Genomic DNA, 23,077 nt, shown 5'->3' with positions numbered 1-23,077 from the left:
ATCCCAGAAGTTATTGCCAAATTCAATGTCATATATCTTTTCCCCTGTGTTTTTTTTTCCCCTAGAGTTTTATAGTTTTAACTATTATATTTAGGTCTTTCATCCTTTTGAGTTAATTTTTCTAATTGGTATAAGGTAAGGGCCCAACTTAATTCTTCTACTAGTGGATATCCAGTTATCTCAACTCTTATAAAAACAACTTGCCCTTTCTCAATTGAATCCTTTTTGCACCCTTGTCAAAAATCTTCTGTGTATACATGGGGAATTTATTTGTGGTCTTTCTGTATTCCTCCCTTGTTCTGATGTCTGTCTTGATGTTAGTACCACACTATTTTGATCACTGTGGCTTTGTAGTGAGTTTTGAAGTTAGAAAGTGTGAGTCCTTTAGTTTTATTGTCTTACTTCCAGATTGTTTTGCCATCGGAATCTTTGTTGAGATTCCATGTGAATTTTGCGATGGGTTTTTCAATTTCTGCAAAAAGTGTCAGTGAAATTGTGATAGGGATTCATTGATTCTGTAGATCATTGGGTAGTATTAAAATGTCTACAATAGTGTATCTACCATCCATGACCATGAAATATGTTTGTTTATTGCTTTGTTTTCATAGTGTTTTAATAGCTTGCTCTGTACAAGTCTTTCACTTCCTTAAATGTTTTATTCTTTTTGATACTTTTGTAAATGGACTTGTTAATTTCCTTTTTTAGATCACTTATTAGTATGTAGAAGTACAGTTGATTTTTGTACGTCAACTTTGTATCTAAGTACTTTGCTGAATTCATCTATTAGTTTTAATAGTTATTTTTGTGTGGGCTCTTAGATAAGTTCATATCTGTGAACAGAGATAATTTTCCTTTTTGCTTTGTAATTTGAATGCCTTTTTCTTGCCTAATTTCTCTGGCTGGAACTTCCAGTTCAATGTCAAATAGAAGTGACAAAAGCCAGCATCCTTGTGTGTTCTGAATCTTGGAGAAAAAAACTTTCCTTCTCTCACCATTAAGTATATGATGTTCACTGTTTATCATATATGACTTCATTATGTTGGAGTGGTTTCCTTTTATTCCTAGTTTATTGAATGATTTTACCATGAAAATGAATTGAATTTTGACAGATGCCTTTTCTATATCAATAGAAACAATAATGTGATTTTTTTCTTTTTCATTCTGTTAATTGATTGCTTTTCATGTTTTGAATCATCCTTGCATTTTAGGAATAAATCGAACTTCTTCATGGTGTATAATATTTCTATATACTTCTAGACTTAACTTGTATTTTGTTGAAGTTTTTTGTACCAGTGTTCATAAGAGATACTGGTTTGTATCTCTGAGAGACTAGTCTTTGATTTTGTTATTAGGATAATACATTATAGAAATTTTCCTCCCTTTTTAACTTTTTGGAAAATTTTTAGTAGAATTGATGTTACTTCCACATCAATAAAAGGTTGAGTTTTAATCTTAAGATAATACTGGTTTTTAGACTTTTAAAATATATTAGTCTCTTAAATCATGTAGAAAATATTAAGTGGAGTTACAAACTGTTGTTGCAGTAATGTTAGGTTTTATAATTACCTGTGTCTCTCCTTTTACTGAGATATTTATTTTTTCATAGCATTTTGCTCTGTTGGATACTCTCAAACATTTCTTGTAGGTATAGATCTGGGTAAAAGCTCCCAGTTCTTATTTACCTGAAATATTTTAATTTCTCATTTTTAAGGAACTCTTGTGCCAGGTAGAGGGTTTTTGGTTGAAAATGTCTTTTGTTTTACACTTCAAATATATCTGTATACTGCCCTCTAACCTCCAAAGTTTGTTTTTGTTTTACCATACAGGGCATCAAACCCAGGGCCTAATAAATGCTAGACAAGCACTCTGCCACGTAGGTACATCCCTGCACTTTTTTTTTTTAAACCTTTATTTTATTCATTTATTTATATGTGGTGCTGAGAATCGAACCCAGTGCCTCACAGAGGCTAGGCAAGCGCTCAGCCACTTGAGCCACAACCCCAGTCCCTCCCTGCACTTTTTGTTTTGAGACTGGGTCTCACTGAGTTGCCCAAGCTGACCTTGAACTTGTGGTCCTCCCACCTCAGCCTTCTGAGTAGCTATGCAGATGTGCATCACCAATCCTGACTCTGGTCTCCAAATTTTTTGATAAGAAATTTGCTGATAATCTTATTGAGTATCCTTTGTATGTAGCAAATGTTTCCTTTAAGCTACATTCAAGATATTTTTTGGTTTTGGTTTTCAGAAGTTTGATTATAATATGTTCTGGTATAGTTGTTTTTTTTCTCCCCTCAGGGTTGAGGGAATGCAGTACTGGGGAGTGAACCTAGAAGCACTTTACCACTGAACTACACATCCTCAGTCCTTTTATGTTTTTATAAAGTTGCTCAGGCTGGTCTTGAACTTGCCATCCTCCTGCCTCAGCCTTCTAAGTCACTGGGATTATAGGCATGTGCCACTCTGTTTGACTGCTAGTATAGATCTTTTTCATATCATCATACTGACAGTTAAAAAAACTTCTTGTGTGTTTACATTCATGTCTTTAAGCAAATTTGGGAACCTCTGGGTCATTATTTCTTAAAATATTCCCTTTGCCTCTTTATGGAACTCCCACAGGTAATATATTGAATGGCTTGATGGTATTCTCAGGTCACTTAGATCTGTTTACTACTCTTCTCCTCCTCTACTACCACCACTACCACCACCACCTTCAAGCTTGATTCTTCTTCCAGCTTGAGGTGTTAACTTACAGTTTCTCAGATCTTCTCTGAGCCTTTGCCTAGATATGAGGTCACTTCCTAATATTCTCCCAATGTGTAGCTGCTATGGAATGTCCTAGTTTTTAATACATGAGTCCCAAAAGTGGAAGGAAAAATAAAGTGAATAGGCAGGAGGGATGGTTAATGGCCCTTTAAATTCCCTGGAAGTCATTTCAATCAGAGGAGGAGGGAATTGGCATTTGCTTTGGAGGAAGTGGGGGTGGATTGCAAAAACAATAGCTGCCTGACTCTTGGATCAGAAGTAGCCAGTGAACAGAGCACAGCTTCCCAGTGTTTGGAGGATAGCAGTACTTTTTGCCTACCCTGGCTCCCAAGCTGTGTGCATGCTGCCTGCCATGAGACTAGGGATGTGGAATGGTAGTTGTACTGTGGTAAGAGTTGAAACCTACTGAAATTAACCACAATTTACAGTCTAAGTCTTCCCCTGGAAGTTGCAAGCCTTCAATAGACTCTAGATTTCCAAAGCAGTTATATATCAGACAGATAGTTAGTGCAGTTGTTATCCAGGTGAGAAGACAGAGTAGTAGTGTTTCCCATTCCACCATCTTTCCAAAATCCTCTGCCTTATTTTACTAAACTAACTTCAGAATGCCATCTTTCTATTGCCAAGTTATTCTATCCAAGAAATTTCCTTTTGGACTTTTACAAAAGAGCTTTAAAACGTTCTTGTAGTTTTGCCATATTTCTTGTAAATTTTTTTCCTAAGTATTTAATCTTTGTTGCTATTTTAAGTGTGGCTTTTTTTAATCTTTCATTTTGTCTTCCAGTTGGTTATTGTTTATGAAGTCTATCAATTTTCATAGGTTAATTTTATATCCTACTAACTTCTGTTCTTGTGTGAATTCTTTTTATTATGAGTTACCTAGGATTTCCGTGGTATACTATCATATCATCTATAAATAGAGATAATTTCACTTTACTAGTTCTTATGCTTTTAATTGGCTTGTCTGATTGCTCTGGCAAGTCCCTCCAGTACAATATTTAGTAAGATGGGAGATGGTAGGTACATTTGCCTTGTTCCTGGTCTTAGTGGAAATATCTCTACTACTTCTTCATTGATTAAGGTACTAGCTTTAGAATTGAAGTATGTGTGTATTTTATTATTTAAGTAAGTATTCATCAGTTTTTGTTTTCACGTGTTTTTTTATTAGGCACGAATTTAAACATCTCTGGATATAATCATCTTCCCCCTCTTTGATTTATTAAAATAGTGTATTAATGAATTTCCTAATATTGAACCAATCTTAATTTCTAGAATGAACAATTCTTGATCTTTATTTCTCATTTTTGTTTCTTTAAGATGGTGGTATAATTCTGTTCGTTAATGCTTTAGGTAATTGGTCTCTCTCTTTCACTCTTTCTCTCTATATATGTTTATGTATATGTGTATATGTATGTGTATTTATTTTTGATTGGTAATGCCTTTATCCAGCCTAGGCACCAGTGTTATTCTCTGGACAAATACAGTGTAGTAGGACTACCTAGATTTTAGAAATTTGGTTGAGGTACCCTGTGAAACCATTTAATTAAGTTCAGTGCCTTTTTCTAGGTTAGTTCTTTGGTACATTTATATATTTCTTCTACAGAAATTTAGTTTAAGCGCTAATGTGATAATTTTAATAATCTATTTTCATAAGAAATTTTTATTCATTTTGTGTAGTTTTCAAGTTTATTTACAGAGAGGTCTGCAAATATTTTTAAAATTGTTCTGCTTTAGTACTTATTTTCACTTTATTTCTTATTTTGTGTATATGTATTTCTTCCTTGATCAAGTCAGCTAATGCTTTGTACTTTTTTTTTTTTGATTACTGGGGACTGAACCAGATGTGCTCAACCACTGAGCTACATCCCCAGCCCTTTTTTAAAATATATTTTATTTAGAGATAGAGTCTTGCTGAGTTACTTAGGGCCTCACTAAGTTGCTGAGGCTGGCTTTGAACTCGCAATCCTGCCTCAGCCTTCTGAGCTGCTGGGATTGTACATTTTTTATTGTGATATGTGTATGTGTGTGGATGTTGTAAATCATACATACCAAAATTTGCCATATTAACCGTTTTAAAACTTAAAGTATTTTGTTTTTCTTCCATGTTGGGGATTAAACCAAGGATCTCATGCATAAGCCAAGCACTCTACCACTTAGCTGTGTACCTAATCTCAGTGTATTTAAAAAAAAAATTTTTTTTAGTTGTTTATAGTCACAATACCTTTTTATTTTATTTATTTTATGTTGTGCTGAGGATCGAATCCATGGCCTCACACGTGCTAGGCAAGTGCTCTACCTCTGAGCTACAATCCCAGCCCCCCAGTATATTTTTTAAATTAGAATTTTGATATATTAATTAGGTCAACTGTTTTCCAGTTTTCTACCTCATTAATTTCTGCTTTTACCTTACAACTTTTTTTGCCATGAAAATGTTTTTACTTTTATTTGTTTAATGTATATCATTTAAATAATAAAGCTTATTCATTTAAATAATGTCTTGATGAATTTTAGCAATTGTGCACAATTGTATAGACATCACCGTAATAAAAATAACATGGTGCCATCACCCTAAAAGTTTCCACATCTCTTTGTACTAGACCTCTTTTCCTGATACCCAGCCCTAGGCAACCACTGATTTATCCGTGTTGTATGTGATAGTAGTTCTTTACTTTTTAAATTGCTGATTAGCATTGCATTGTATGAATATAATACAGTTTGCTCTGAGAGACAGATGTTTGCATTGTTTTGGGTTCAGGACTATTAATGAATAATGCACTGTGAACATTCATGTATAAATCTTTGGACATAGCTTTTATTTCTCCTGATTAAATACCTAGGATTGGGATTGCTGAGTCATATGCTGAATATATGTTTGATTTTTTTAACATATAGCAACACTACTTTCCAAAATGCTTGTACTATTTTTCATTCCCAGTAGTAATATCTGGAAGTTCTGTTTGTTTCAAATCATTACTGATACTTGTTATTGTCAGTCTTTTTAAGCTTAATAATTGAAATGAATGTGTAGTGCTATGTCACTGTGGCCTTAATATTCTCTGATGTCTAGTGTGTGTGCTAGCTTTCTGGTATTGTGACAAATAGCTGAGATTATCATCTTGTAAGGAGGAAAGGTGTGTTTTGGTTCATGGTTTTAGACATTCAGTCCATAGTTATTTGGCCTTGTTGCTGCTGGCCTGTGGTGAAGCAGAACGTCATGGTGGGGAATGCACAGCAGAGTAAAGCTGCTCTCCTTGGCAACCAGGAAGCAGAGATAGAGAAAGAAGTCAGGGTACCCAGTGTACCCCCAGTGTAGTACTTCGTCCAACTGGACCCCACCTTCTGATTGGGGGGTGTTTCCAGCACCTTTTGATATTGCCATCAGCTGGAGACCAAGCCTTCATTTAATACATGAGCTTTTGAGGGGCACTTAAGATCGGACCTTTAACAATCTAGTAATGTTGAATATCTTTTCATGTGTTTACATAAGGCCACTTTTATGAAGTTCTTAAAATATTTTATCCCTCTTTTTTTTAAATTGAAAAGTTATCTTACTGAGTTGTAACAACTTCTGTGTGTTGAGCCCTTTGTTGGACAGAGAATTTACATTTATTTTCTCCCACTTTCTGTCTTGTCTTTTTGCTTACTTGTGTCAGTTAAAAGCAAAAGATTTTTTATTTTGATGAAATCGCACTTTAATCACCTTTTTCTTTTCTATGCTTTTTGTGCTCCCTTTAAGAAATCTTTGACTAATCCTAGTTATAAAGAGATCATATTCTAAAAGATTAATATTTTGGTTCTTACATTTGAGTCTTAAGATCAAATTCCTGTTAATTTTTATATGGTATAAAGTAATGGTAGATGTTTATTTTTTACTTTATATATATATATTTTTAGTACCTGGAATTGAACTCGGGGGCACTCAACCATTGAGCCACATCCCCAGCCCTATTGCATTTTATTTAGAGACAGGGTCTCACTGAGTTACTTAGTACCTCACCATTGCTAAGGCTGGCTTTGAACTCTCCATCCTCCTGCCTAAGTCTCCTGAGCCACTGGAATTACAGACATGAGCCACCATGCCTGGCATGACATTTAATTTTTTTATTTTCATGTAAGTATCCAGTTGTTTTGGCATGATTTGTTGACTAATATCTTTTCCCCCTTGAATTATCTTGGTATCTTTGTTGAAAAGTAATAGAACATGTAAGTGTAGGCCTGATTTTGGACTTTTCTGCTTTGTCTTTCCAACAGTATCACACTATCTTGATTATTGAAGCTTTATAGTAAGTTTGATTCAGGTAGTTGAAGACCTCTATCTTGTTTTTTTGTCAATTTTTCTAAGTCCTTTGCTTTTCTGTATAAATTTTAAAATTAACTTGTTACTTTTACAAGCTTAAGATTTTGTTTGGGATTGCACTGACTTTGTAGGTTCATTTCAGGAGAACTGTTATCTTAATACCTTATCTTCTAGTCTGTGACTATTATATATCTCTTTATTTATTTGGGTTACTTTCATTTCTATCATTATAGTTTTGAGGGTTTTTTGTATATATCATGCTCATCTTTTGTTAAATTCTATTCTGGAGTATACTTAGGTTATTCAAAACTGTTATTTTTTAAATTTTTTCTGTTTAATCATTCACTGCCAGGATATACAGTTAGTTGACTTTTATGTCTTAACCTTGAATCCTGTGGCTTTGCAAGTCACATATTTTCTAGTAATTCCTTTTTTTTTTCCTAGTAATTCCTTTGTGAATGAGAGTTTGATGGACAGTGTTTTATATCTTGTACTTCTTTTACTTGGTTCATTTTGTTATTTTTGAATAGGGAATCCTATTCATATTTATTCTTTCATTTTTATTAGTAAGAGTGTTTAGTGTAGAAAATTCTCTTCTCCTCACTGCTTTAAATATATCCCATAGAGTATGATATCTATTAGAGTTTTTTGGAATTGACCCCAAGGTCCATTAACCATTGAGCCACATCCCTAGCCCTTTTTTAGTGTTTTATTTTGAGACAGGGTTCACTAAGTCCTTAAGGCGTTACTGAGTTGCTGATGTTGATGTCTGACTTTAAATCCTCCTGCCTCAGCCTCCCAAAGTCTCTGGGATTACAGGCATTCCCCATGTGTGGTTTTGGTCCAAGTGGCTGGACCTCATTTGTTGGATATCGCTAGAGTCAGTCCTCTGGTGCAGGGTTCTCCTTAACAGTCTCAGAATGAGTGTCTCAAATTTTATACTCTCTGCACTTTACTTGCCTTGCTGTAGTCTCAGTGCTATAATATATGATCAGTTTTTGTAAGTGTTACATAGCATATGGAAAGAAAGAGTACAGTGGGTTATGTTATGTTCTGACAGACCCCCTCCCTCATAAGTTGAAAGTGTCTTTAATATACCTAATAACAGTACACTGCAGAGTATTGGTTTGTTTACCCTCATGATCCCATGGCAAACTGAGATCTGCAGCTTGCTGCCCCTGACCAAACATTATGAGAGAATATCATTTATTACATATCAGTAGGCTGGGAGATCAAAATTAAAAATTTAAAGTACAGGATCTACAGATTACATATAGCTTTCACATCCTTGTGAAGTTCTGAGTCAAAACATTGTAAGTCAGACACCAACTGTTTATCATTTCCTTTTGCCTGGTATACCTTTATCCCTTGTTTCTAAATTTTCTGAATCACTTTGTTTTTTAAATGTGTTTTTTCTATACAGCAAATAGTCTGGTCTTGCTTTGTGAGCTGTTATGGTTTGGATAAAAGATATCCCCCAAAAGCTCACATGTGAGACAATTCAGGAAGGTTCAGAGGAGAAATGATTGGGTTGTAAGAGTCTTAACCCAATCAGTGAATTAATCCCTGATGGAATTAATTGAAGTGATAGGGTGTGGCTGGAGTAGATTGGGATTGGGGTGTGGCTATGTGGTATATATATTTTGTATCTGGGGAGTGGAGTCTCTCTCTCTGTTTCCTGATGATGCAGGCTGCTTCCCTCTGCCACACTTTTCCACCATGAGGTTCTGCTTCACCTCAAGCCCTGAGGAATGGAGCCCGCCTTCTATGGACTAAGACCTCTGAAGCTGTGAGCCCTCAAATAAACCTTTCCTCCTCTATAATTGTGCTGGTCAGATCATTTAGCCTCAGCAGTGAAAAAAGCTGACTAAAACATAAGCCAAATGGGAGATCTTTTTTATTTTAATGAGTTAAGACCGTTCACATGCAGTGAACATTTGCTGGGATTTGAGCCCCTCCTCCCCCACCACACCACCCTTTTCACTTATATAGTTGTTTTGAAGTTTGGACATTTGCTTTCTTCCATTTATTCTAAGGGTGTGGTTCTGTGTGGCTTTTGTTTGTTTTCCTAGCTCTTTTGAATTATCTTTGTAGAATATGTGGGTAACAGAGCTAGAGCATCTTTCTTTCTCTTCAGCACCTTCCCTATCTCTGCTTTTTTGATTCTAAAATCTTAGTAATTTTGCTAATTATATAAATTAAAGTTGAGTGACTTTTAAAAATCATATTCTTTAAGTTGTAGGTTCTATTTTGAGACAGAGTTCTTGATCCACATTACTTAAGAAAGAACTGCTTCAGGCAGTGGTATATCTATTACTTATGTCAGGTTTTATGCACTATTAATGTGAATTGTTGTTGGCTTCAGTTCTAGAATCATAAATCTGTAATGGATTTGAGAGTTAATCTTGCCCACCCCTTCACTTTTAGGTGGGTGGGTACTTTATTTAACTATTCAGGACAGATTGTTTTTAAATCTCCACCTTTCCCAAGAACTCCACTCTAATATTTTATGCTCTCATGGTTGCACAATTTGGCCATTTAGAATCATTTCTGTTTCTTCAGCTTTGGATTTCTGTTGCTATAGTGATATAATGTTCAGCATTTTGTCATTGCTTGAAAACAATAGTGGACTTTATCCTTTTGTTTTTTGGGCTTTTAAAAATGTAGCTGGATGTGGTGGTGCACAACTATAATCCTAGAAACTGATATAGGAGAATTGCAAGTTTGAGGCCAACCCAGGCAATTTAGGGAGACCAGTGCAAAATAAAATAAACAAGGGCCTAGAGGCGTAACTCAGTGATGGGGGTTTGCCTAATATGTGCAAGGCCTTGGGTTCAATCCCCAGTATTGCCCCTTGCCCAAAATATACATGTATATAAAACAACTTTCATTCTTTTAACTTTTCTTTAATATAGTCATTTTCTGTTCCATTAGTCACTTTGATCATTTATCTTTGAATCCTCTTGATTTTCTCTAGATTATTTATACATATAATGTGCAGTTGATCCCCAATATATAAGGACATAGTAACCAGTATGAAATCTAGCAGGGGTGATTCACAAGATTTGCCTGAGTTTGAAAAATAAAAAGCTCTACAATCATGGTGTTTTTTCCATAGTAGTTCTGATTTAATTATTTATAAATTCAGCTATGTCAACCAAGTCTATTTTTATCATTCATTAAAATAATCATAATAGCTGGACATGGTGGCACATGCCTGTAATCCCAGCAATTTGGAGAGGGAGGCAGGAAGATTGGAGGTTTAAGGCTAGCCTCAGCAATTTAGCAAGACCTCAGCTACTTAGCAAGACCATGTCTGAAAATAAAAAGAACTTGGGGTGTGACTCAGTGAAAAAGCACACCTGGGTTCAATCCCCAGTGCCAAAATATTAATCATAATTGTATCACTTGGGTTTGTGATTGGTCAGAGACTGTAGATCAAAGATCTTGCTAGGGAAATGAAAAGTATAAATCATATGAAGCAGAAGTATCCTTTTACTCACAAACAACAGTATCTATGATAAATAGATATTAATCTGCTAGATATATTAATCACTGCTTTAGCAGGGACTTTAAATTATTAACTGTATATTTGTTTTTTATTTACTAAGGTGATTTCTTCACCATTAGCCTATTATAATATCAAGAGTAATAAAATTATTTTTATAAAAGTATTTTTTATTTCATAAGGATGCTTCACTGTACTTTTATTCAGTTTGTAAATTTACCTGTAAGTTAACAATGTGAAAATTATAGCAATTATAATATAATAAAGTATGAAGTCAACTTTTGGTTATGGTAGCAATCCTACTCCAACTAGTGTAAGCAAATAAAGGGACTTGATTGTCTGACATAGATTGTGGAAAGGACAGGTTGTGATGTTCTCTTGGACACTTGGGTCTGTAACTCAAATATGACCAGAGTGACTTCTTCCTTCTTCTTCCCCCTCCTCCTTACTGCTACTTGTCTGTCTCTGGTGTCTGCTTTTTTCCTATTGTTTCCTTTGTGAGGCTAAAATGGTATATGGAGGATCAAACAGTATACTGTTACTTCCTGTCTTAGTCCGTTTGCATCACTGTGACCAAAATACCTGACAGAAACAACTTAGAGGATGCTAAGTTTATTTTGATTCATGATTGCAGTCCATGGTCAGTCAACTCCGTTAATCTGGGCTGGATGGGAGGAAAAAAATTCATGGCTGAAGGGCAAGGTGAAGGAAAGCTGCTCAGTTCATGGAAGCTAGGAAGGGGAGAGAGAGAATGTCCAAGAGGCCTGGGAGAAGATAAACCTACTTGGACCTACTTCCTCTAACTAGGTCCCACCTCCCAGTAGTCCATCCAGCTATCAGTGATAGCTGATGGAGATCACCAGTGAGGTCAGAGCCCTCATGATCCAGTCTTTGCCTAAAAGCCCTGCTCTGACTCTTGTTGTACACTTCCAACACAGGAGCCTTTTGAAGGACATTCCAGTTTCAAACCATAACACTTAATCGACTCAAGTGGCCTATCACTGTGGACCAAGGGAATCAGCCAGGTTATATGCCTTTTGTCTGTGGTGGTAGGGAGGAGGCCGTAGGTGATGTGCAATTTGATATCAGAAGTAGAGAAGAGGCATTTGGGGGAAATAATAGCAGTAACTATCCAAGGGAAGGAAAACTTAATCATTTAAGATATCCTGTAGAAAATGCCTCTTAATTTATCTTTTACAGGGCTTAAAGCCAACAAACTCACTTTCATTTGAGACTTTCTAATTTTTCTTAAAGATTTTTTAAAAACATTTTGATTTCATCAGTTTGATTTTTTTTTTTTTCCCCTGCCTATCATGGGTATTTTCCCTCCTTTAAAAAAAATCATTTCATATATCTTCCTATTTATACACTATCTTGAGGAGCATTTTGTTGTATGTCACTTAATAGGAAGCAGGAGACTTATAGTTGGCCATTTGGATAAGTTTTCTCCCAAAATTTGAACTACAAAGTAAGTGATGGAGGTGGATGTGTGATAGCATATGTAGGACGAGGTGATTCTTGTTGCACATCTATGCCTGTGATTACTGTCCATTACTGTATTCTGGTTATGGTACTCTTGTTCTGTTTTGATTTCCTGGGCTCCTGTATTCTTCTGAGAAAGTCTCTTTTTGTTGATAATGACTAGTTTCCAGTGCTTGCAAGCAGGAAACTTATTTTTAAAAAGTTGTTAGAAGAAGACAACTGCCATTCTTAAGAGATTTGATCTAGGAATCTGTGACAATAGATTATCACAAATATGACTTTTCTTGCTTGCTGTATTATGTTGTTTCCCCTTAATAATGGAGATTAACATCAAAGGCAAGAGGTTACACTAGAACTGTCACTGCTCAATAGGGTATCACCAGACATATAGAATTATTTAAATTTGTTAATTAAAATTTTAAGAAATTAAAAACTAACTTCTTCAGTCATACTAACCACATTTCAGATGCACAATAGCAATATGTAGCTTGTTTTATCATATTGGAAAGTGCAGATTATAGAACATTTCCATCATTGCAGAAAGCTTTATCAAACAGCATTTTTGGACTGTTAAGGGTAGGGATTCTGTCTTTGTTATTTTCCATAGAATCTATAAGTCTTAGAACTGGGCCCAGCATTCATAGGCTCTCAGTAAATATCTGTTGAATGGTGAAATAGCACTCTCAGCTGCATGCCAGGATCATCACAGTTGACTGTATTTTGAAAGCAGTTAGAAATGGCTCCATCCTAATGTTATTTCAAGGTTCCAAGTAAACTCTTCTACAGTTTTATTCTCTGTTTTAATTTGGCCCTCCATTTTACCTCCTATTTTTATTTCCATAATTGTTTTTAAAGTATAGTGTACTAACCTTATCATTTCTTATTCTCCAACTTACTCATCCTTCATTTTCTTCCCACCACTTACTCAGTAAAAGCTCTCCTTTTAACAGCAGTCTCTATTGTAGCCTTCAGAATCCCTATTCTGCTATCAAGAAATGTTTTGTGATTCAACTTTTTTTTTAATGCAACCTCACTAAATCTGATTTTCTCCTGATAGCATTTAACCCAGCATCCTTTTAAGTAGAAATTATTTTTCTTCCTCTGTCCTGCAACAGTGAACTAACAAGGGAAATCAGCATTTCTAAACCCTACTCTTGGTTTCAGGTGATTGTTTGACTAACCATGGTTAAAATGGTTTTTCTTTTGATATTTGTTGCCTCTGGGTTGTCCCTGTCTTTTTGCTTTGCCAGTTACCGATCTACTGGATATTCCTCAATAATCTCTCAGGTCTTTGGTATCTGTCTCAACTTTTCTGTTTTCTATCTTGACATCTTTTTGGTGTCTGCACATTTGTGTTGTTGAACTGTTCAACACTTTAGCCTTATGGTTTATCATATCTTCGTCCTAGCATTCTTTACATTTATTCTATTTTATGTTTATCTACTAGAACCATTCACTTCAAAGACACAAATATCTTTCTCTTACCCAGTTCACACTCACTGAAGATACCGAAACAGGTAGTAGTTATACGTTTTTTTTCCATTCAGTTTATTAACCTCTCTAGCCTCCTTTTCAGCCTAGAAACTACTGCTCAACTATGTTTGAATTTGTATATAAGCAAAGGCTATTGAATATGAATTCTTTTACCCTCTTGCTACTTTAGTATTTCAATATCTTTATCCCTTTTTATTCTCACTCCCCTTTCCATTATAGTAAAAATATTTTTCCCCTTTACTTCCAAGTGAGCCATTTTCTTAATCCCATTTCCTTTGTTTTCTCTGAGGTTTTGTGCCATTGTTACTCCTCTTCATCATTATTTTATCATTAATTTCTCCATTTGAAGACTGTTACTTTGCTTTCAAGGTCTGGTTCAATTGCATGTCTTTTACTAGCCTTTACTTTTCCATTACTTGAGTTTTCTTTCTTGTTGACTGACCATATATATCCAAATTCTTGACCTGGACCCAACAGTTTTCTCTCTTCTGTTTTCATCATGATATTGTAGAAAGTAACCCTTATAAACTCAATAAGCTGAAAGCACCTGGTTAATACTATTCATGAACACTTAATGGAGGAAATGCACAAAAAGTCTGAGAGCAATAATAGCTAGAATTATGAAATAAGAAGGTTATTGGTACTGACAAAGAAATAAGAGGAGGAGCAGGATTGACCTTTTCTTTAGACTCATTGTTTTTGGCATTTATATGTTAGTATCTCAGAAGCAGTTGGTCAGATCTTCAAGATTCTTCCATGTTCTATCTTACTAATTCAGGATTAGAGTTGGTTTGTTTAGTCTTTCAGCAAATATTTATTGAAATCTTACTGTATTTAATGCATAGCCCTAGGCGGCTAGGGCTGCCGCCGCCGCCACCGCCGCCACCTCCTCCTCCTCCTCCTCCCTTCTTCTTCTCCTTCCTCCTTCCCCTCCCTCTCCTCCTCCCTCTTCCTCCTTCCTCTTCCTCCCCTGTACCAGGGATTGAATCCAGGGATGCTTAACCACTGAGCCACATCCCCAGCCCCTATTTTTTATTTTGAGACAAGGTCTCACTAAGTCTCTTAGCTCCTCAGCCTCCCAAGCCACTAGGATTACAGGTGTGTGCCACTGTTTCTGGCTACCAATAGGCTTTGAAGAGTGTTATGGTACCAGTTCTGATTGGGCAGATGAGGTGTGTCAATAAAACCAAGTTATAAGTGATGACTAGAGCCAGATGAATTATATCTGAGATAAGTGTTTGAAGGAATTTGAAAGGGAGGAGGTTGAGGGACCCATCCTACTAAACCTAATTAACATAAAGTTTTCACTATGACATAGGTCATTTGGTCACCAGAGATGCGCTACCCTTGAAGATTGTGATTGAACATGTATCATTCGTTTAGAAGAGAGTGCAATATTGTGTCTGCTTCAAATGTTCATTTATCTTGGATAGAATGCTCATAAGATATTTCATATATGTTGTCTTGCATTAGATAATTTTCTTTTAAATCTGCTAGCCCTAGAGTAAAATAGCAATATTTCAGATAGCATTTGATAAATTATAAAATTTTTAAGTCATATGGGTATGAGGTAGCTTCTCCTAAACTGAACTACTCTTTTTCTGATGCCTTGACAACACATTCCATACTTTTTCAATGAAGGCCAGTTGTCTAGGCTGTTCTTTGTTTATTGAAATCTTACATATCAAATCTTTGTTTCCATGTAGTATTCTGTGGTACCTTTGGACAAACTTGATATCTCATCCTCTCTATACTCATAGCTTCCCATTTCAAAAGAAGTAATCTGTATTAAATTTTAATAATATGTAAATAAAGCCTAGAATCTGAAATCTATGATTGAATCTCTCTTTTTTTTTTTTTTTTTTTTTTGTACCTGGGATTGAACTCAGGAGTCCTAACCACTGAGCTGCATCCCCACCCCATTTTTATATTTTATTTAGGGATGGGGGTCTTGCTAAATTGCTGAGACTGGCTTTGAACTCAGGAACCTCATGCCTCAGCCTCTGAGCTGCTGGGATTATAGGCGTGGGCCGCTGTGCCTGGCTTTGGATCTGCCACTTTGCATACATAGCACAACACCTGATTATCAAACAGGGATTCAGGAGAATTAATTGTCTAATTCAGTAAAATAACAAACTGTGTGAATTTGTAATATCTTTCGTTGGGTTGTGGTTTTTAGGTTAAAACTTCAACAACACATTGTGAATATTGAAAATGCAGAGAAAGAAAAAAGTGAAAATTCTGATCTGAAACAGGTATGATTTTTAGTAAACATTTTGCTTTTTTAAAATTTATTTCATTATAATACTAGAGGTTGAACCCAAGGGCACTCTACCACTGAGTTACATCCCTAATCCTTTTCTTTTTTTATTTTGAGACAGGGTGTCACGAATTTACTGAGGGTCTCACTAAGTTGCTGAGGCTGACCTCAAGTTTATGATTCTCCTGCTTCAACTTCCCAAGTCCCTGGGAGTACAGGAGTGTGCCCCACCCCAACTCCAAACCCAGCTTGCTTTTATTTTTTTAGGTACTTCTTTAAGCCTGTGTTTCACATAGTTATTGGAATTTTGCATCAGTTTTATGATAATCTAATTAACACAGTCAATAACATTGATGTTGATATAGAAAGATAGTGTTTCAGTTTCTCTGTTGTAACTGAGTAAGCTTTATTTTCTGACTGCTGTTTTTCTTAATATATTTGTGTGCTGAGGCTCATGACAATTTTTTAAAAATTAAAGATGATATTTTGATATCCTGAACTTTAAAAATTGATTAGAAAATTATTCATTTTTAAGTTACTTGAATAATTGGTTTGTAACTTTATATTTATTCCATTGAGTACTTCTTGCTATATCCCTATGAAATCTAAGTTGTATTTATATGGAAAGAAATGTATATTTTAATTTCCCAAGATTTTTGGGTTCAGGAAAAAAATATATATGTATATATGATTGGGCAAAACATGGAAGAGTGGACTCTTCTGAATTCCATTTTCTTTTTTATTAAAAATTTTTTTCCTATGAATTATGAAATAGTGAGGATTCCATTTTTAAGATTTATTCTTGCCTGGTGCAGTGGCACATGCCTGTAATCCTAGCGGCTTGTGAGGCTGAGACAGGAGGATCTTGAGTTCAAAGCTAACTTCCCAGCAATGGTGAGGCGCTAAGCAACTCATTGAGACCCTGTCTCTAAATAAAATACAAAATAGGGCTGGGGATGTGGCTCAGTGGTCAAGTGCCCCTGAGTTCATTCCCCAGTACCAAAAAAAAACAAAAAAGGATTTATGTTTGCCCATTAGCTGGTACTGCTTTGCACGTGCAGTTATGGTTTCTGAGTCTTAACTAGGAGATCATAACATTTGATTCTCCAAGAGAGAAGTTATGTAGTATCATTAGCATTTGGGGTTTCTATCATCCTATAATATATGGAGGTATTAAGTTTTTTTAAGGTTGCTTATTCATGTAACTATGACATAGGTTTAATGTTTGCCACTCCTGTTAAAAATAAAGAGTAAAAAGTTCCACATGAAGACATTCATTCCAGAATATAAATCTGAGACATACCATTTTACTTTATTCTGCTAAGAAATTGCTCTATGGACATACATAATCCTATCTTACTTGGTTTCTATTGGGAAGTTATAGGAGTGTTGCCCTTTTAATTTATTGCAAAGAAATCGTATTTCTTTTAACCCTTGAATCTCAGGATGGGTTCTTTTGATCCCTGTCTCTTGATTATTTGCTCTAAAGTAACTCTCAGAGAATGGCTAAGAGAAGTAAATGGAAACAAAAGAAAAATGAGTTTCTTTTTTTTTTTTTATTAATTGGCAAAATGGCCTGTGGATAGATATAACTGTCCCAAGTGAAGACTATTTAAATAAATATAACTTAGAAACACTGTGAGTCTTTCTACCCTGTTCATCTGTAACTACATCATTACCCACCTTCTTAAGAAAAAGTATTCCCAGGTTAAGGTAAATTGGGATGGAGTAAAGACCTTGGGTGACATTATGTGGTTTGAAATATGGCTCTAGAGGCCAAGAAATCCCTAACCATTCATTAGATTTCTCAGACCTTAAAACTGGGCATGTAGAATACTTGGAAATCTTCTAAAAACGAGGTGAGAGCAACCCTTTCTATGTTTATACGCAACAATACCTGACTGCTCAGAGAGCAAATCTCCTACAGAGGTAACTGATGTCAGGTATGTGGGAAGGGAGAACAACTACCTTTCCAGTTGACTTGTTTTTGAAATTGGTTCTTTTCTTAGAAGGCTAGGGAAAGACTAGAGTGATAGGGGAGACTTACACTCTGTTTAATTCTCTTTTCCTTGCTCTTCCTGATAACCCTTCTTCCCATTCCTCCTACCTTGTCTGCCCTGCTTATTGTGGGAAGGAAATGAGGGACTCAGTGACTAGAGAATATATGGTTAGTGGTAGTCTCTAATTATAGTAAGAAATTGTCCTAGCAGCTGCTATTTATTATTTCATTTAAGGGACATCTTTGATGGTATACCAGCTGGGTGGGACATTTGTGATTGGGAAATGCTTAGTATCCTCCACTTTTCAGACCTTACTGCATTTGCTTAGTGGCCATATGTTTCACTTTTTTGTTCTCTTTTTAAGCAAATCAGTAGTTTGCAGATCCAGGTGACCTCACTGGCGCAGTCAGAAAATGACTTGCTGAATTCAAACCAAATGCTGAAGGAAATGGTGGAGAGATTAAAACAAGAATGCCGAAATTTAAGAAGCCAAGCTGAAAAAGCACAACTGGAAGTTGAAAAGTAGAGTTGTTCTTTTTTTTATGTACAAACTATTTTTTTATTTTTGGTATATAATATATAGTTATTTCAGTGTTGATTCCAGTGTTGAATGTGTTTGTATTTGGTTACAAATACCTTTTAGTAGTATACCGTTATCTTAGGTAATATACTTTGCATTTCTGTAAATTGGGCTTTATAGATTCTTAAATTATTTAGAAGAAATTTTAGACATGGAGGACAGAAGTCCTTTGAAAATTCTTCCTGACCACAGTATTCTGAAAACTCTTCAAGGAAAATGCTCTCTTATTTATTGAACAAACCAAAACAATTTTCTCAAATATCTATTTTCCAAATACCAAAGAACAGAACAAATTGATTGTGGAATTGCTGTTTTTGCGTGTTCTCAAAACTTCCTAGAATTAGAACTAGTTTTTGATTTTTCCTCTGAAAAGTTAATTTATTTGTTTATATATTTTGGCCTTGAAATTGTTAATAGTAGCATAGTTGACTTTCAGGGAAAAATAATATTCAAGACTATATTCTCTGGAAAATTTTAATATGTGGGAAAATTTTAATATGTGACTCAGTGGTAGAGCACATACTTAGCATACACAAGTCCCTAGGTTTGATCCCTATGAAAGTAATAGGTAGGTAGGTAGGTAACTAGCTAGCTAGCTAGATAGGATAGAACATTATACTATTTTGTATTTGATTTGTCTTTGTTACAAAGACGTGTTCTTTTTAAACATTTTTTAGTTGTAGATACACACAGTGCCTATATTTTATTTATTTTTATGTGGTGCTAAGGATTGAACCCAGTATCTCACGTGCTAGGTGAGCACATTACTACTGAGCCCCAGCCCCACAAAGACATGTTATTATAGAGTTTTATTTTTATCTATAAAACATTATTCTTTTCAAGTTTGTTCTTCTTAAGTCAATCTTACCAAGTAAAACTTTTTTTTCCCCTTCAGTTTTTCTGTTCTTTCATATTTTAAGGCTCATCCATGGTTTCATATATCAGGTTGAATTTCAGGAAAAGGAAATAAGAATGATGTGTGTCCTTAATGTATTACAACATTCCTGAGGGTCTAACTTATTTTTCTTTTATTTTGCAAAAAAAAAAAAAAAAAAAATATATATATATATATATAAATTGGTATCTTGAAATTCTCAAGTGTTTGTAATGAGATTAAGAATCCTAATAACAAGTGTAACTAGCAAATTTAAGTAATTTGTTGTTGGTTTCTGAGTGTAATTCATAGGATAGTGTAGAAGAAAATAACTGAACTAGAGAGCAAACAGAATATAATTTTAGCCCTGGCTAACATACTTAAAATTCGTATGACCTTAGGCAAGTAATCTTACTTATCAGGGTTTATTATTCTCATTTGTATTACTCATAATAAGAATATTAAAAATCATATAAAGAATGCAGTGGCCGGGCGTGGTGGTGCATGCCTATAATCCCAGTGGCTGGGGAGGCTGAGGCAGGAGGATCTTGAGTTTAAAGCCAGCCTCAGCAAAAGCAAGGCACTAAGCAACTCAGTGAGACCCTGTCTCTGAATAAAATGCAAAATAGGACTCAGGATGTGACTCAGTAACCCAGTGCCCCTGAGTTCAATCCTCAGTACCAAAAAAAAGAATGCAGAATAGCTTTAAGAGTACAAGTTTTAATTATGTTACCTTAAACTGTCATTTTTATGAATTTTACTGTAACCAGAAAACATACCACATAAAAAGACTTGATTCCAAGATGATTTTTAACCATCTCCGTTAGGTCCAAATTTTCATCACTTGATGATTGTTATAGTTCAGACTTGGTTGTCAGGCGTTTTTGTCCTGCCATTAACTAGACATGAATCCTTACATGAGTTAATCAACTACTCTAAACCTAGTTCCTCATACATATAAAAAAGACACAAGTACCTAATTAGAAGTACAGTGCCTGATTCCTAAGAAATGCTTTATAATTGTAATGTTAGCAAATATGTGACCATACAATAGTGCCTATAGTTAGAAAAGTAGGAATATCATCAGGCAGGTAATATCTATTTAATCTTAAGCATTTATATTAACTTGCATGTTTTACATATATTTTTCTGACAGGACATTGGAAGAAAAACAAATACAGTGGTTGGAAGAAAAGCATAAGCTTCATGAACGTATCACAGACAGAGAAGAAAAGTATAATCAGGCTAAAGAGAAACTACAGCGTGCTGCCATTGCTCAGAAAAAGGCAAGTAGTTTTTAGTAAAATGATTTCTACAGAGTAAAAAAACTATTTTAGAATAAAATGTAAAATTGACGCTGATTTTTGGTGACATGCTTAATCTGATCTTTAAACATTACATTTAGCTGTCAGCCTTGCAGAGGTAAATTGGGAAAATCCAAACCATACAACAGGTTTATTAGTGAATTTTGTTTGAGCTGACAGGTATTTCCCCACAGAGGTGGTATTTTTCAGAGTGATAAAAGGTCCAGGCCAATCCATACAGTCTTATTCAATTCATTGTCCTCAAAAGTTATAATGTGGTTAGACTTGTTTCAGCTATGCCTAACTAATATCCATAATATTGCTTCTATGGTTAAAAGCCTTTTTTTGTTTCCAACTCAGAAATTAGGAGCAAGTATCTTTATGCCCCTAGTTGTAGGGCCTAGGACTCTTCCTGGCTTCTGTAACTGCCACAATGTTTCCATCTTGAACTTTTTAAATTTTACCTCTGCAGGCATATTTTTCTCCACGTAAAGGCTTTCTGTTTTAGAAATAGTCCAGGGCATCCTGGAAATCATGTAGCCTGATGATATTCATATAAGTCAGTGGTTTATAACTTTATTCTACTTTAATAAACCCAAGGAATGTAGCAGATTCCATCAATAACAGTGACTTACTGGTAGTGATTTAGCAGTTGTTTTTAACAGAATTGGGGTGTGAGGAAGGGCAGGGTAGTGGATGTGCATGTGTATGTTTGATATGTCTCCATTTGATAAGTTCTTTTTGTAGCAATGTTGGTTGTGAGAAGAGAATAACCGAGATGAGAGAAAGATAATCATGGGTGTACTAGTATCACAGTATCTGCGTTTATTGGAAAAGTTAACTGTTCATGTTTGCTTAAGAGAAAATAACTAGATCAATTACATATTCTGAATTTGGAAGCCCAGGACACTGTTCCTAGCCATCATTTTATGTTTTTGTATATAAATGTCAAATGTGATTGACAGTTGGAGTGATAATTGAGTAGGCACTACTTCACTTTCCCAGCTTCTTAAATTTTCTCTTTTCATAATGCTAAAAGTAGTAAAATATTGAGATTAGAAAATTTATTTTATGAGAATCCAGTGTTTTATATCCAAATTAAGCACTTGTTTTTTTCTTTATGCCACTTGTATTGCCTTTTGTCCATGTACTGAAAAGCATGCAGGTGTTAGACTTTCAATGAATTTTTTTATGACTTGAGAAATCTTAGAAATCCTGCTTATGCTTCCTTGTACTGTGAAGCCTAGGCACATCTGAAGCCAAATTTCAGCTGGAAACCACTAGAAGTTATAGGAGCTTATTTCTTTTTTCACAGATAAACTTTTATTTTGAAGTTTTAGGGATCAGTGTCTTAGAAATCAGATCCTAATTATTGAGGTGAGTTTCGTTAACTTCTTTTAGAGCAAAAGTGATATCCAGTGTTGAGAGAGATCAGAGAGTGATCAGATTAGGGAAATTTACTAGGATTGCCGTGGGGCACTAAAATCCATTTGAAATTAGTGATTGTTCACTGAAGGTGAGACTAGTCAGCACAGTCCTGTGTGTGCCACTTAAGTTCAGATGCATTTTACCAAAGTCATAGTTTTTCATGCAAGTTTTAGGAAAAATTAGGTTTAGAGCAAGGTAATAAGGATATCTGCAAAAACAAAATTATTATAATGATAAAGTCTTAAGGCAGTCATTGGATCTTTCAGTCAGTACACATTGAGTTTTCATTGTATTTGAGTTCAGTTCCTGGCAAACAGTAAGTGATTAGTAAATAGTTTGCTTTTATAATGGTAAATGAGGAGACTACTGTTATGAACCTGACTTTTGGAAGTTCATCTCTAGATTTGTCTCAGGAGGCAAACTTCAGAGTCTGTCCTGAATACTGATAATATGATGTCGTATTAATCTTACACCAATGCTTTTTACTCACCAGTCCCTAGCTGGAGAACCTTTGGGTAAATCCACATCCCTATACTTTCAAAGAATAATAAAGCCCAGTCCTTGTCTTACCTTCTCTAGAATGGCTTCTGTCACTTAAAGACTAAAATTTTCTACAGAAATCCCTATCTTTGTTTATGACCTGTAGTTACTACAGGGCCTGATTAAATGTATGTTTGGTGTGTGTGTATTTAATATATATACTTGATTAAGATTTGACGATGAGTAAAATTTTTTATTTTTCTACAGTTTAAATGACCAACTAGAGAAATACAACTAGATTTAAAATTGTGTTTATATGATCATACAGTAATGAAATTATAAACATTGCTACCTTTAAAATATCTGCTGTTTGATTAAAATACCTAAGGACGGCATATGCTTTTGGTAGTGAAAGACAAGGAAATGTGTAGATCAGTTTTCTCCAGGTGCTTGCTGTGGTTTGAATATTTGTGTCCCCCTACCCCCGCCCCATTCATCTGATGAAATTCTAACTCTCAAGATGATGGTAATAGGAGGTGTAGGTCTTTTGGGGGGTTGTTAGGTCAACAAGGACAGGACAGAACCCTCATGAGTGGACTTAACACTA

General features: G+C 35.1%; 1 protein-coding gene across 3 annotated transcripts in view; it reads left to right on the top strand.

The window, feature by feature from the left end:
• CEP83 (centrosomal protein 83) overlaps positions 1-23,077 on the top strand; it is an 80,847-nt gene that overhangs the window by 42,446 nt on the left and 15,324 nt on the right. For 2 of the 3 annotated variants that reach the window (XM_079142824.1, XM_079142823.1), the window contains 3 exons: positions 15,724-15,799; positions 18,169-18,326; positions 20,415-20,544. In XM_079142824.1, the coding sequence (XP_078998950.1) occupies positions 15,724-15,799; positions 18,169-18,326; positions 20,415-20,544 (364 nt within the window). The remainder of the gene's footprint in view (positions 1-15,723; positions 15,800-18,168; positions 18,327-20,414; positions 20,545-23,077) is intronic. The other variant, XM_079142825.1, reaches the window with a different exon arrangement.

Source organism: Sciurus vulgaris, assembly GCF_902686455.1.
Source record: "Sciurus vulgaris genome assembly, chromosome: 5".
Taxonomy (NCBI): domain Eukaryota; kingdom Metazoa; phylum Chordata; class Mammalia; order Rodentia; family Sciuridae; genus Sciurus; species Sciurus vulgaris.
Note: the sequence above shows the minus strand (reverse complement) of the source record. Positions and strands in the feature narration are given on the sequence as shown.